Consider the following 16784-nt stretch of genomic DNA (forward strand, 5'->3'; position numbering starts at 1 on the left):
TGATTTCCTCTGTTAACTGTTTCTTCTTCTTTTATTGCTAGGGCATCTATGTGTGCTCTCCTATCTGTGCCTAGAGCTTTTTTCACTTCCTTCTGTATTTCACTGTATTTTAGTTGATACCTCTCTTTAAGTTTCAAAGATTTTGCCTCATTTACTTTCCTTTTAACTTTTCTTCTTGAGCCAATAATCATATATGTTCCAGGCATATGCAGTCTTTACTCCTTTTATTTTTGCCTATATCCAATACACTTTTTCGCTAGTTTCAGTGTAGATGTTGCTAATCCCCCTCCCCACTGTTCTTCAATTGATGTTATGCTACTCTCTAGTTCCAAATGGGGTAATATGTCAAACTTTTCCTGAGCGTGATGTTGAATTCCTTTCATGCCTCTTTGTCTTTGAGTTTGTTCATATCAAATTTCTTTCTTGCTATGCTACGCAGTTTTAGTTTAATTGATAGATGTTGTTACCTTGTGGTGATCGCTAAGAACATCGGCACCTCTCTTCACCCTCACACCCAGCAAAGTTCGTCTCTATTTTCCATTTAGCATGATATGATCAATTGATTTTTTTCTCTCATGTTTGGAAAGTGCCAGGTTAACGTACTGTTCCTCCAATTACGTATATGGTGTTACAAAACATTGTTTGTCTTATTATTGTAGGATTTCCCTCCATTCTCATTCATGGCTTCACATCCATGTTCTCCCATTACTTTGTTGCATAAATTTTTATTTGTTTCGGCGTTAGCATTCATATCACCCAACATGATCTTAATATCATGGTCTGTTGTGTTGTATACCGTATAAGTGGAATTTTTAGCGAGACACAAATTTAGCAATTTGCCCTTAAAATCAGTATTTAATTTTAGCGAGAAGTAATTTTAGCGATTTTATGGTGTATAGAAAGATAAGGATAACGTCTAATGCGAAATAAATTTTTTGCCAAGCTTAATTTTAGCGATCTCAACACACTTGCAAAAAAGCCCTAAATTGAATTAAGGGAAAAAGACATATCTACAAATGTGATTCATATTAAATATAAAAATATTAAAAGAGAATATTAATAGAATCTCTAGAAATATTTATTTTCAAAATGTGAAAATTTAACATATTTCAGGTGACCGAGAATTTTTTTTTTTTTTTTTTTTTTTTTTTTTTTTTTTTGAACTTAGCAAGTAAATTGATTAGTTTTTAAGGTCCCCTCATATACGTGTATATACGTACTATTCAGGTATACAAAACAAAAACTTTTACCTATACTATTTTTTTCCCCTCCAGCAATTACGTACATGTATCTAAAGACTATTTCATACAACTATTTATGCTTAATTTTCATTTTATTTACAAAAAAATTGTAGTGTATTAGTCATGGTTAACTACATTTAGTTCTGAAATGAAATTTATGGAGATAACGAACAGTATTACATCCCATTAAACCCATCTAAATAACACAAACCAGGAGCAGAACAAACACGGATCTCTAAAACATGAGAGGTGGGATCAGGTGCCACGGAGGAACGAAAACATAGCTAAATGTAACAAAAACCAATTACATGTAGAACTGTTTTCGCTCCCACATTTAACGTTTCTATAAGAGACTCACCACTAAAAGACTAACACTATCAACACCGTCTACCAACATTAAAAGAATTAATTGCACATTAATTTCACTATAAATTTAAATCAAAGGTGAACAGATTTCTAGAAAGATATCTTTTTCTGTACAGTGTCAGTTTGAAGAAAGTGGTGATATACTGTGGATAGTATGTTTAAATGTGCTGAGATGTGTATATTAGGCCTTCAGAAAATTAAAAGGTACTATTTCTGACAATACACAGGAGTTTGCATTCTCTTTATCTTGCATTCTCAGATATCACCCTAACCACTTCGTGGATGAAGGATTTGCCTGTCAACCCCTCGAAAGAAAATGCGGAGTTAGTTACATGTAGGAGTAGGGTGAACTAACTAACCACCAATGTACGTAAAGTAAGATAAGTGGAGGGAGACTTTAATTAGGATTAATTAAAGGGATAGCCCTGGCCTCTGGTTCTAAAACACACACACACACACACACACACACACACACACACACACACACATATATATATATATATATATATATATATATATATATATATATATATATATATATATATATATATATATATATATATATATATATATATATATATATATATATATATATATATATATATATATATATTTCAAGCTATTAAATATGGTTAGATAAAATGTTCAAAAATATTCAAGCTATGAATATTTTTTCTTTAGGTGTAAAGATAAATTGTCACGAAACTTGTAAGAAAGAAAAATAAATTGTGGTTCCAAATGCAGGTAATGTTTATAATTGATATGTACAGAAGCACAGAATACATGTATTCTGATTTATTTATACCTGTATCACTATGCAAATCTGTCCTATTAACCGAAAAAAGGTGAATTATATACGAGCATATATTCAAAATTGTTTATCTTATTATTGTAGGAATCGCCTTAGTGCATGAATTATGTTCGCAAGGTAAGTCCTTACTTATATCAACGAAATTGCATAATTATTGAACTTGACTCAAGTTATTTAATCAGAGAATTTAGATTTTAAGGCTTTAGAAGGGAGAATTTGAGAAATTAGTAAATGAACATACCATTAAAGTTCGACATTTCTTAACATTCTAAGAACATGTTAACGTTAAACATCTAAATTATTTTACTCTTAGTTTCTAGATGTCTTAAGCAATTTTATATAATTATTATAGAATTATACCTGATAGCTTTTACAAAATGAATTTCATGTAGACTTAGGCAGTAAACTGATCCCGCCTCTGATGTTTCTCGAGGTCTGTGTTTGCTCTACGCACAATGTGTATTGTTTCAATGGACTTTTAAGCTTGTTAACTGTTCATATTTCTTCATTAAACATTTATGTTTGAATATTCAATCTTTCTTGCCTTCAAGTTGACGAAAAATTACGTGATAATTAAATTTGAAAATTGCCTCATGATTATGCACAACAGCAATGTCATTCTTAACAATAATTATAGAACTAAGTACACTTTTTAATAGGGATGGCAATCGAATACAGAACTGCCAATCGGTTAACCACAAGACTTCCGACCAAATAATCGGTTAATCGTATAAAAAAGCATTGATTGTTTCATCATAATTGTAATCTCTATTCATGTAAACAAGGAGACTATAAAGGTGTTAGTAACATATTTGATCAGAAAACTTTATATGATTTATTTTCAATTTTAATAGAAAAAATTAGGAACTCCATGGAACATGTCTGAAGTAGCAGATACATGAAAAAAGTTCATTCTGCATTGTCCCCATGTTACTATAATCAGACAGAAATGTGAACTATCGCTTAATTAAAATTGTGTGTTTAACAACATAATTTTATAGATAACTTTAAAGGATATAGTACTCGACTATCATTTTATCAAAATTATGAAAGAAACACATGGCAGGCTGAGTAAGACATGGTATTTAAACAGCAATTTATATCTCGAAACCTGACCAATTACATGTACCCCCACGATGGCAATCCGGAGAGAATCAGCTTAAACAGACAAGTGAAAATGCTTACATTTCAGAAAGTTTTATTTGTATTTTTTAAGTTGAATGTTCAGGAATTGCACATATCTCATTTTTCCCGACTAACAGCTTTTCTAACTGATTACTATTGTTCCGACCGAGTAAGCGGTTAAAAGGTTTCAAATTGAATCCCTACTTTTAATATATATATATATATATATATATATATATATATATATATATATATATATATATATATATATATATATATATATATATATATATATATATATATATGAGCAACTTATAAATATCTGTAAGACATCTTGTATTTTTTTTTTTTCAAATTAGAAATTCTACCATTTCTGGATGATTCAATGAATTCGTGGTTAGCAATCCATGACAAGAAATGAAATATCATATCCAGCTAATTAAATATGCATCAGAAATTATGTCTAAAATCAGTCAGTAGCTGGACCCTTCGCTCTCCCCTAATTTTTCGAAACTCAAGTGATTCAGCAATCACGTGCATTCTCTCATTTCTTCATAATGTAAAATTTCATCGAGTTTCATAAAAATACAAGTTTTTTCTCAGTCAGGATTGCTCAAGGGCAGTGTGCAGATACAAGAAGTTTTGCAAGTTAATTAGAATATTTATATATAAATATATGACTGAAAGAAATTTCATCGTTTTTAGTACCTTCAGGTGAAATCGGAGGGGGGCTATATGTTTCCTCCTCGTCTGTCCATCTGTCCGTCCTTCTAGATTTGTCTGTCAGTTTGCTTCTCTTGGTTTTCTGAACTTTTTTTCTACACGCTTGCAGATTTCGAATTGTGAGTCTAGCTTGATGAGGTACAAATCAAGTTTACATTTCGTTTCACTTTGATAAAGGTAGCCTAGTGGTAGGGCGCTCGCTTCGTGAATGTCACTGAGTGCCGAGTATAGGTTTAGATTTGAAGCCCTTCACCGGTATATGGTGACGATCTTTATATAAGTGAAAATTCTCGAATGTGTCGTAAAACAACATACAATTAATCAATTAATCGCTTTAATGATTTTTGTGGCCTTTTTTTAATTGCAGCCCGGAGGACCGGGCTGCTCTATACATATAAGTTTAAGTGTTGGTATATGGGGATTGAGGTGGGAGAAGTTATTCAGAATTAAAGGTTTTCTAAACATTAAAAAGATTGTTAATCAGAATGTTCTTTCCCTTTATAAATTACGAGATACACAATATATTTACTTCCATAAAGTGAATCTGTAAAAATATATATGTTTTTCATATTTAATATATAAAGTTGCTTATCATTTACTATCGAAAAAACGACAGGTCCCTTTTTTTAGAACATCGAATTTTACTTATCGCATAAAAACGTAAAAAATACTTTTACACAGTTCGTGTTTTATATTCTTTAAGTGAAAGACATTTTTGAAAATAGGTGATGCATGTGTCTGGTTTCAATTATATTTTATGCAGCCACCATTTACTTGAGGAGTTGATAAAGTTTAAAAGGGTATCGTTTTTGTTCGATTTTCATCCGACTATAAGTTTTCAAAATATTCTCGACTATCGTCTCCATCATTTAGACGCATGCCTTTTTCACACATATCGAAGCGGTTTGATGATCAAGACTCATTTCCATTGTTTACTTTATTTATTTCCCGGGCGACAATTGATGGTTACATCAATGTTTTCTTGTTTTTATAGGGAGCCAGATTACACTTGTTCGTAGGGGACTAGTATATTACTCATACAAAACTTCAAAGTGCTTGTTTTTATCTGTTATTATGCTTCTGATTTTAAAATATGTTTTTTATATATTTTCACTGAACTACGTTTATTGTTTCTTTAGAATACCAACGAAAAATTATCATGTGACTTCTCTTTTGGCCATCTTGGGTTTGGGATGTGTCTTCGTGTGTATACAGTTAAACAGACTGAAACAGTTGCAAGTTTTACCACTGACAATGATTGCTTCAAATAAATCACGTACGGATAAACTGGATCTTAGTCCTTATCATCAATTAAGAAGAACTGAAGCAAAAGTGAAACATATCGAACCAGAAAGACAAATGAGCACAGAAGAAATGCACAATTTGTTCCACAGTGTTGAAAACACAGCAACCAAACATGGAAACGTACATGGTAAACGACAGAAAGAACAATCTGGAAAAACATCCTCTCATGAAGAGTATGACAGATCTGGTGTTTGTAAATTACCCTATCTGAATCCGTATGACCCTGCCATAAAGCCAATTATCGGACAAACAGAACTCAAATGCAAATATGAGTCAATTATATATGAGAATGGTCAAAGACTTTCAGTGAATTGGACTGCTGTTAAACTTTCAAATGTATCTTCCACATTTGCATATTGTACTTACAAGCCTATAAGTAGACCGGCGGTAGTAACTGATCACAATTACTTTGAGTATGGACAAGAGAGTGTCCGATTTACTGAGTCCATTGATGTTGCAGATGAATTTATTCGAGTCCAATGCTATAATTCCAGCCATGAAGTTGTATTTCAAAGTTTTCATCAGTTTGTTTTATTAAAAGAGGAAGTTGAGATGAGATGCAACAAAGCTTTTAAGGAACACTTACACAACAAAACAGTAAAGGAAACAATGAATGTGATCCTCTTAGGCATTGACTCTGTTTCCAGGTTACAGTCTATAAGATCACTTAAGCGAACAAGGGCCTATCTGCTTGATGTACTTGGTGCTGTAGAACTTACATTGTATAACAAAGTCGCCGATAATACCTTTGTGAATATTGTACCCATGACATTGGGGAAGTTTATCGAAGAGATGCCATACAATGAATCAGTTGGCTCGAATGAACCGTTTGACAAATACAACTTCATTTGGAAACAATTTTCTATGAAGGGTTATCGAACGTTGTTTGCCGAAGATGCTCCAAACATGGGTACTTTTGATTATGCAAAAAAGGGGTTTCACCGATATCCCACAGATTATTTTAATAGGCATTTCTCTGTCGCTATGGATAAAGAACGAGAATTATGGAATACTGATGAACTGTGTGTAGGAAATCGATTGGAAAGTGCTTATATATTAGATTACACTTTTGGTTTTGCACACCTTCACAAACACGAGCCATACTTTGCATTTTCCTTCATAGCAAGATTGACCCATGATGATTTTTATTATGCTCAATATGCAGATTTGCCTCTTTTTAATTTCATAAAAGATCTGGATGAAGGTCAGCTGCTTAATAATACATTATTGATTATTTTCAGTGATCATGGAGTGCGGTTTGGGAAAGTACGTGATACGTACATTGGTATGATGGAGGAACGGCTACCGATGATGTTCTTAAGATTTCCTCCGTGGTTTAAAGAAAAGTACTCCTTTCTTTGGAATAACCTGAGGAAAAACGCCAACCGCCTCTCAACACCGTTTGATATCTATGAAACTCTCAAAGACGTCTTAAATTTTGATGACGATATACTAAAAAGAAAAGATCAAAGCAGAGGTGTTAGTTTATTTCGAGAGATTACGGAGTCGAGAACTTGTGCTGAAGCTGGTATCCTTCCTCACTGGTGTGCATGCGCAGAACGTAAGGAAGTCAGCACTTCAGATTCCATAATAATTAATGTTGCTAAATTTCTTGTCAAAAGTATTAACGATAAGTTAAAAGATTCTCGAGACAAATGTGAAGTTATAGGCTTATCAGAAATTAGAAGTGCATCTCGATTACGAATATCGGACAGAGTTCTGGATTATGTGAGTAAGAAATCAGGGAAAGTAAAAACTCAAAATCATTATCAGATTAAAATTAAGACAAACCCAGGGAATGCTTTATTTGAAGCAACCATTTTTCAAGATGAAAGGCTGCATATTCGGAGAGTAGAAGGCGACATTAGCAGAATAAATATATATGGAAACCAGTCATCTTGTATCAAGAATAACTATGAACTGAAAAAATATTGCGTCTGTAAATTATTAGTCTAACTCTCTTCTTATAATATTTATTAGAAAGGAGAAAAAATATGTTTGTAAATACTTATGATCTTTATGTCTTGAATTTGATTTGCAAAAATGATACTCAGTAATGGACTTTTTTAAAGACGTATAAAATCATGAAAAAACATCGCTAAGCATCTTAAATCAATCAGGCCATCTTTTAAATAAAATGTTTGTTTGCTCTCTCCCGACCGACTGGCTAAAATGGGTTGACTTATTACTGAATCCCCCCCCCCCCTCCCCCCGTCAATATGTAAATTTTCTTAGGAAAAAATTCCCACCTACTTACCGACCAAATTCTTTACCCTGAGTCGGGAGAGGGCAAACAAACATTATTTTAATTTAAAGATGACCTTCTGTACATGTATTTCACACTTTAAAAAATAACCTGAACATGTAATGTTATTATGAATTACAAATAAAAAATCCCTGTCAAAAAATAATTGAGAAGAACTTATATATAACATACGTTATGTCAATAATATCCACGATTGTTCGAAGGTCGAGGAGTCTCAATTGGAGACTTATAGCCAAGAATATAAAGAATATATAATAACGAATATAAAATCTCGTTGTGATCAGAAAAATGATTGTTATTCACAGGAAAGTCCTATATTTATATAAAGTCATAAAACAAATAGAAAGATCTTTTTAACTTTAGTTAGTCTGAACGTTTTGAAAATATGCCATGTATGACTTTAAAGGCAGAAAAGTAAGGGAAAAGGTATTAGAATAGCCTTAATGTTTCCATGGAAATAAGAAATTGACACTATATTTTATGAAATTCCTCTAAAACATCTGTATTAGTTCTTCCATAATTACGCTATAGGGACCTGGCTTGCAAAATTACGATTTATAATTCTCGAGCGGTGCGGTACGTTTCTAGAACGCTACTGATTTGTTTCTTGAATGGTACGTTTCGTTTCGTATTGTGAACGGCACTGTCCATTTCGTTTCTGAGATGTAGAAGTATATTTTAGGGTCCGTACCAGGAAGGATCTCATTATAACGAGGATCTCATTATATCACCTTGTACCATTAAGAAATCATTTCGTTATTGTAAAATGGGAGAAATGTTTTTCTTTTATCTAGATCATTTCTTGTATTTACAAGATTGTTTTCTCGTTATATAACATGATCTTTCCTTGTTATAACGATAATCTATCGTTAGTGCTACAATGTACATAGAATCTCAAAAACAGGGAACAAATTATCATATTTTCGAGATTTTCTCCTTATAACGATATGAATTTTGTCGCTAAAAAGAGATATTTTCTTATTATTTTGACATGAACCTGATAATATTAACTATTCTTTCATGTGATAATTCTCGATTTTCGTACAGTGCCATCCTCTGTAAATGGCTATGAATGAGGTATTTAACTGTGTATTAACTCAAAAATACCCCCACTGGAAACGAATCTTTTGAAGATTTGGGAGACCGGCGTTTCCACTTTTTGGCAGTGGAATCTATGGATTATAACGTTCTGTCTATGTATTGTTCGCCTACGCCTTTAGAAAAGGGTTCCCATGCAAAGACGAATCTGTGTTATAAAAACCCTAGACACTTCATCTATATTTTAATATGCACTTAAAAGAAGGGTTTCTGGAAGATTGTGGATGACTTAGAACGGGATGGTCTTATTCCTTGTTCAGGTACCCAACAGCGCAAGCTGTAACAATTATGCTATTACTCATAAATTTAAATGATTGGCTGAATACAGTGAGACTCTGTAGTTACTGGAGGAAAAATGAGCAGAACATATGTGTTTGGTTGTAAGTACTGTTTTAATACAACCGAAGTGTTTCAACTCTAGAATTTTAACACACTTACGCACTTGCACATCTCAAACTTTATATTAAACTCCACACGATATACATTAGTTTAACATGTTTAATGGTCTGTGGAACAAGTGAACCAATGCATTATGATTGTAGATAAATGTAGATTAATATCAAACTGTTGGTTTTTTTTTTCTATCAATGATTAAGCTATAAAGGAGAAAAGTTTCATTATAGATTCAGACAACTTAGAGAGTTCAGGCAAAAAACATGTTAAAAAGGTATGGTGTATTTTTTTTTTTTTTTATTAATCCGCGAAGTGAGTACTGACCGCAAATTTGGATTGTGTTTTTAAATATCAAGTTTAATGATTAACTGTTATCGAAATTATTATATTACTTAGTTTTGTTCTTCTTTTTGAGTGTTTTATTGCAATGTACATTTTTCAAAATCTACATATTAAATAAGTTAATTTTCGCCCGAGTGGCGCAGTGGTTAGAGCGTTTGCTTTAGAGAGCGGAGTAAGGAGTTGATCCTTACGGTGCGGGTTCGAATCCCACTATGAGACGTGGAGACCTGTCCTTCGGATGAGACCGTATAAACCGAAGGCCGGTGTCGCAGTAGGCGCTGGCACGAAAAAGATCCCTCACTGATCAATGACCCTAAGTGCCGAATAAAAGTCAAAATTTGCAGCTGTCCACCCACCGGCAATTGGTGGCATCTCCATACGAGTTAAAAATTCTCTAGAGGGACGTTAAACAATGAGCAAGCAAACAAACAGACAAACATAAGTTAATTAAAAATTAAAACAAAATTGGGGAGTAACTTGCTTCCTTCGGCGCTATGATGAATCTAATATGACCTTTCTGCACTACAATTGCAACTTACCCATGAATTATTCAATTGAAGTTTTTCTTCAAATATTTCTAATCCAAATGAATCATGGCATCAAATATAGTTTTATTCTATATATCTAGATCTGCAAATATTTGGATTTTTTCTATGATGTTTAAATTATATTATATAATTCATAAAAAATATCTGTCTAATATGTAATCCATGACCAACAAACAATATTTCAATTCAAAAACAACTCTTACTGTGGTATGTATCGAAGTCAAAGCAACCACACTTAACAGTACTGAAGACGTTTTGAAATAGAAAAAAAATATAATTTTCTTCTAGAAAAACGTCCTCCGCAAAACATAGTACCTCACGTAAAGCATTATTTATGGAATTTAGCCCTTTTTTAATTAATATAGTTGAATTGGCATCCTAGCGTCCAAATTATTGCAAGAATTAGAAGAGAATGCAAATTTGGCAGACTCAATGTTTCGACAAAAAATTGATAAAATGCTGAAAAACGAACCTCCTCAAAAGAATATTTTCAAAAAGAAAGCAGCATATTAAAAACAAAAATCAAGAATTTGAAAGATAACTCATTCTCAAACTTGCATAAAAATGAATATCTAAACATATTTAGGACACGATAAGTCATTCTCAGACTTTATGTAAAACTTATATATGTTTCGTGCTCATTATAATATTGTGGATATCTACAATGTAAAGATTGTATAAAATAATATAGAAAAGATACGTTTTAAAAAAGTATTTAAAACCCTAAGAAAGTCCGTCAACATGCCCTTCATTGTAAGGCCATTGTTAGGCCATTATTCTTACACATACATGTAATTGACTGCAGATTTTTTAGTTTGCCCTATCGTAGCAGTGAGCGCACGGTGGGTGTGGCAGAAGATGCTTGCTCCTCCATGACACCTGGTGCAACCTTCAATGTTTTTTAGAGGTCATTGTTTGTTCTGCTTCCAATCTGTATTGTTTCAATGGACTTTTGAGCTACAGTGGCTGCAACGTTATTGTTGACAAACCAATCGTGTAGAATCGTTCGTGAAACGTGCATGATCGTTCGTGTAACTTGAGAGATCGTGCGTGTATCAGGTTTAATCGTTTGCGGTTTAAATCCTGTGTGATCGTGCGGTAAGAAACATGCAAATTTCGTTTTGTAAGTTTTTATCTGAATGTAATTTTTTAAAGAAGCATTTCGTTTGTTTGTTCTTTTTTACTTGAAATAAAAGAAATGAAGCGCGCGATTTACATAATTGAACGAACTATTAAACGAGCTAGTAAATAAGTAATAAATAATATAGTAGGTCGTACAATATCATGTTTAACGATTTTTTTTTCTCTGATGTTAATTATGTTTACTACAAACTGTGCTCAAGATAGTTTTAATATCAATACAACGAAAATGTAAATATTTACAATAAATAAATAAATAACTCCCAATGCTTCCATAAATACATGTATTTAGTTGGCGAATGTACACAACATGATTGTCGTGGCTACTTTTATCAGTGTTTATCCCTTACTGTATTTTTATAATTTCTTCAAATGAATTAATTGTAAAATTTAAGATTTAGAGATTCACAAATGGAAAGATAGATATAGTTTTAATTCATTTTTATGCCATTTTTTTTCTTAAATTTTATCACCCCTTACTGTATACCATAAAATCCAATAGAATCAAAACTCATGGTCCACCTATATCATCTGATAGAACATGCAGCAAATCATAAATTACATCTTTACGTATCGAAAAGATAAAAAAATTCAATTTCCTAAGTAAGAGAATTGCATAAATAATATATATGTTATAATCTCAAATAACAATTAAGTCTTTTTTAGTTTCAAAAATATACATTTCTATATATTTTTTTCAGTTTTCCAAAGTCGACGAATCGCATCAATAATTATTCGTAATCTAAAATAACTATATTAAGTCTTATTTCTTTCTGAAAATATCCGCTCCTAAATATTTTTAATTGATTTTGCACGAAGAGTTGTGCGTTAGCAATCGTGAAAGATCGTGTAACATGTAGAATCATGTGCGTGAAGGATCATATAACAGGTTTAATCGTGCGTTAATCGTGCGGAATCGTTGGTGTAAAATGATCGTTCGTGTATGTTGTCAACAATATCTTTGCAGCCACTGTAGATTGCTGTTTATTATCTTCGTTTTTCATTATAGATTCATTATAGATAAAATAATCGCTTTTTCAATAAAACTCGAACATTTTCAGATCTAAATGGTCATCAATTAAATTAGAATCACTCTTATTCTACATAAAAGTTCTCTGAGGTTGATATTTAAAGGTTGCTGGAGTTTTTCATTAACGACACCCGTGTTGCCATTAGAGACCAGATCTTAAACAAACCTTTTAAATTCCGATGGGCACTAATTGAGAAGAACAAAAAAAACTTGCTATCGTCTTCAACTTGACATTCAGATATCTCAAAGACTTTTTTTAATTACCAATAGTTACTTCCATTCATATGTCGACTCAATGAAATATGGAGATAACGAACAGAATTGAAGCTCAAAGTCCATTAAGACAATAAAAATCTGGAGCGGAGCAAACAGGGACCTCCAAACACATCAGAGATGAGATCAGGTGCCATAGAGGCGTGAGTATCCCCTGCCGACCGGTCACACCCTCCTTGTCATGATCGGGAAATAACGGAAAATTCCGTCGACAATTCAGTGTGTAAATAATGAGCTAACAATTAATATGAAAAACGTCAGTCAGCATATGACTTAATGATACGTGTAGATTGTATTTGCTGATAAGGTCATTGTATCGACCATAGAACGTACGAAATAATGACTTTAAATGAGACTGTTGATATTCTTGTTTCATCAACTTGTTTGTCAATAACTTACCTCGTTTTAGAAATTGTTCATTTATAGAGCATGCTCTTGTGTGAAATATGTGTATATAACGAACAGTATTCGAGCTCAAAAGTCCATTAAACATTACAAAATAGGAGCAGAGCAAACATGGACCTTTCAGATATCAGAGGTGGGATCTGGTGTCATGGAGGAGTTAGTATCCCCTGCCGACCCGTCACACCCGCCGTGTGCTCCTTGTCATGATTTGGAAATAACGAAAAAAAAAACATCGACAATTCAGTGTGTAAATAATGACCTAACAATTAGTATGAAAAAAGTCAGTAAGCATTTGACTTAATGAAAGATTGTATTTGCTGACAAGGTCATTGTATCGACCATAGAACGTACGAAATGATGACTTTAAACGAGACTGCTGATATTCTTGTTTCATCAAATTGTTTGTCAATAACTTACCACGTTTTAGAAATTGTTCATACGTAGAACATGCTCTTGCGTATCGAATCAACTGAGAGATATAAACCCCGTATGCAGGTGATTAGGGTATATTGCTGCGTAAGTAAGGGAAGTTGACGATTGAAAATCATCACGTTTATCATAAAGCTTTGTTGTGAGACTACCATTAATGTCTTTTTCTAATAAAATATTCAAATATGGAACAGATGTGTCAGTGTCAGACTCTGTGGTATCTTTTATCAAGCTCACCGGGATATATCGTGTCGACATATGAATGGAAATAGCCATTGTTAATTGACGATACGTCGTCGATATATCGAATATATTGAATCAACTGAGGGATATACACCCCATATATATGCAGGAGATAAAGGTATATTGCTGCATAAGTAAGGGAAGTTGAAAAATAAAGTCATCACCTTTATCATAAAGCTTTGTTTTTAACGTCTTTTTCTGGTAAAATATCCAAATATGAAACAGAAATAACTATCGTTAATTGACAATACTCGTCGATATATCGAGTTGAAGACCACACCAAGAGATTTCTTTTTCTCATGTATACAATACTTCCCTGTAAACTTGAAAGAATAGACAACACTGTAACAGAGTTTGCCACATCTGTGTTACTATGTTAGATGTTTTACTGACTATTGATGATGACCCTAACAAAAAAGTACTATAGTTAACAAAAGTTTACAATAGTTAATTATAGTTAAATATACATGTAGTAAATCAAAGTTTTCGCCATAGTAAATCAAAGTTTTTCACTGTGAATTTCAGATCACCATATTTTATTTTTTTAAATTCCTACAAGCATTTTTTTTTATAATAAAAGACATATATCTTGTATATATATATATATATATATATATATATATATATATATATATATATATATATATATATATATATATATATATATATATATATATATATATATATATATATATATATATATATATATATATATATATATATATATATATATATATATATATATATATATATATATATATATATATATATATATATATATATATATATATATATGTATATATATATATATATATATAATATGTCTTTTAATATACAAAAAAAAATGCTTGTAGGAATTTAAAAAAATAAAATATGGTGATCTGAAATTCACAGTGAAAAACTTTGAAAAAACTTTAAAAAAAAAAAAAACATCCTTGGTATGTATTTCAAGAAATATTAAGGCTCTAAATTTTCAAAAAAAAGTTCTAGAGTAAAGTTTCATAGTAAATTAAAGGATCGAAGTATTTACTATAGTTAATTATAGTAAACTATTGTTAATTATAGTAATTTTTTGTTAGGGAGGGCCAACTAAAAACTAAACCTTATGACAAAAGGGATTACATCATCTTTTCCATCGTCAACTTTCCTCATTTATGTATTTATATTCCTGTATCATCTATAACATCCTCTGAGTACGATCAAGTTTTAAACCAGCAGGCTACTGACATCTAGGTTGATGTTAGAAAGATGTCACCAAACTCACTTCAAGTCAGCATTTCGTAAATTCTATTGTCGTCCTAATGATCTTATTAGCAAATACAACCTAATATTTGGTTGTATTTTGACTGCCATATTTCAAACCAATCGTTAAGTCTTTGTTTTTGTATTAAATTTGACCACTGAATATTCCATTTATCTGATGAAGACATAGGGCTCACAGCGGGTGTGTTCGGTCAACAGGGGATGTTTGATGAAAGTGGAGTTACTTAACATGCATTACTTGAACTCACTGTACTGTATTTCTACTTCACTGTTCGTGTATAGTAATGATTTCCGCATATAAAAATTAGAGTTAATGGCGTTTTGTATTATTTGTATTGTCTTGAATTATAGTTAGGTGTGCTTCCTTTTGCTAAAATGGTTATCTGTCTATATATTTTAAATATTTAAAATTTAATTAAATTCAACAATCATGCTTCATATTTTAAATCAAATAATTATCTGTACTAGTTGTTTGTTCAAAACTAAAGCTAAACATAATTGAAAAATCTGTTGGAAAATGATTCTTGATTAATGAATATTCAAACGAATGTCAATGCAAATGAATAGTACACCTTATATTCAGCCTATATTTTTTAATTCCCTATTTTACTTCATTTTCTCAAGCCCTCAGACATTATGTCTGTTGGTTATATCAGTGCATTAAGTTTGTACCTCATGCACATGTAGAAAACTAAAATTAGATATCATCAGTTATGGTAAACTATGGTACACTTGATTTACCCATAAATTGTTGTTAATTAGATGCAGAAACCAGATGGTCGTAATCATAATGACAACTTGGGAGCTATGTCCCTAATACCATTATGGCCACGCCCATCTACACATAACTAAAAATATCATTTGGGGAACAACTATTTGTTTTGTTCATTTTCTTGGTTATAACAAGTGTCAAATTATGACTATGAATACGTTGACATTTTATGCAAATGAACTCGTTACACTTACACGTAAAACGGTTACTTGGGTTGATTTTTTACAGCATATTAATGAGATATATTTTATCTGTCTGCATATACAAAAACCAAGAGTTCAAAATAAATATGTCTACGAGGTAGGTCTTATTTTCTTTTGAGAATTTCTTTTTTTTTTTCAAAAAAGATCTGTGTTTTTATTTTTTTCCTTTAATAGCGTAACAATGGTAATTTTTGTAAACAAGATTATAGTGGCAAGAAACTGAGTATACATTTATCAGTATCAAAACTTTTTTTTTTCGTTTGTTCGGCTATTTTTAAATCTTTGCTTTTTTAAAGCATTTTTCTTTGTTTTTTCTGATTCTGTTTAGACTATTAATAATTTTTTAATTTCCTGATTTGTGTAATCGGATTTCAAAAAAAAATTGAATTTAATATTCTTCACATAAGAATAATTTGCGCGTAAATTGTATCAAAATTCAGAAAAGAAGAAAAAATGAATTCTTTTAAGAAGAAACTGATTTATACATGTATAGTATATATGTCGCTATACAAAGGGTTGATAAAATTGATAAGCTGTTATAATTGGTAGCACATAAGTATTAGATTAACATTTTTGCTTACTTTAATGAACCGACCCTTAATATAAACACTTGTACATTAAGGGTAATTTCTTTATATGAAGAGTCAAATAAGGATGTCCGCTCCTCAGTCAGGAACAATAACTTCAAATTATTGTTTAATTGAATAAGTCTCCAAATGAAGCTTGAAATTCTCTCTCTCTCTCTCTCTCTCTCTCTCTCTCTCTGAGTGTGTGCGCGCGCGCAACAATTTTCATTAAATACTTCTTA

At 31.6% G+C, this 16784-nt stretch overlaps 1 protein-coding gene across 1 annotated transcript; it reads left to right on the plus strand.

Moving 5' to 3' along the window:
* The first annotated feature begins 5520 nt into the window (after positions 1–5520).
* Positions 5521–7527, plus strand: LOC133187952 (uncharacterized). Its single transcript, XM_061323348.1, has one exon. It carries the CDS (start codon positions 5521–5523, stop codon positions 7525–7527), a length of 2007 nt encoding a protein of 668 aa, XP_061179332.1.
* The last annotated feature ends 9257 nt before the right edge of the window (positions 7528–16784 follow it).

This window comes from Saccostrea echinata, unplaced genomic scaffold, assembly GCF_033153115.1.
Source record: "Saccostrea echinata isolate AGI-Se365-2 ecotype Australia unplaced genomic scaffold, CSIRO_AGI_Sech_v1 ptg000015l, whole genome shotgun sequence".
NCBI classification, from domain to species: Eukaryota; Metazoa; Mollusca; class Bivalvia; order Ostreida; family Ostreidae; genus Saccostrea; species Saccostrea echinata.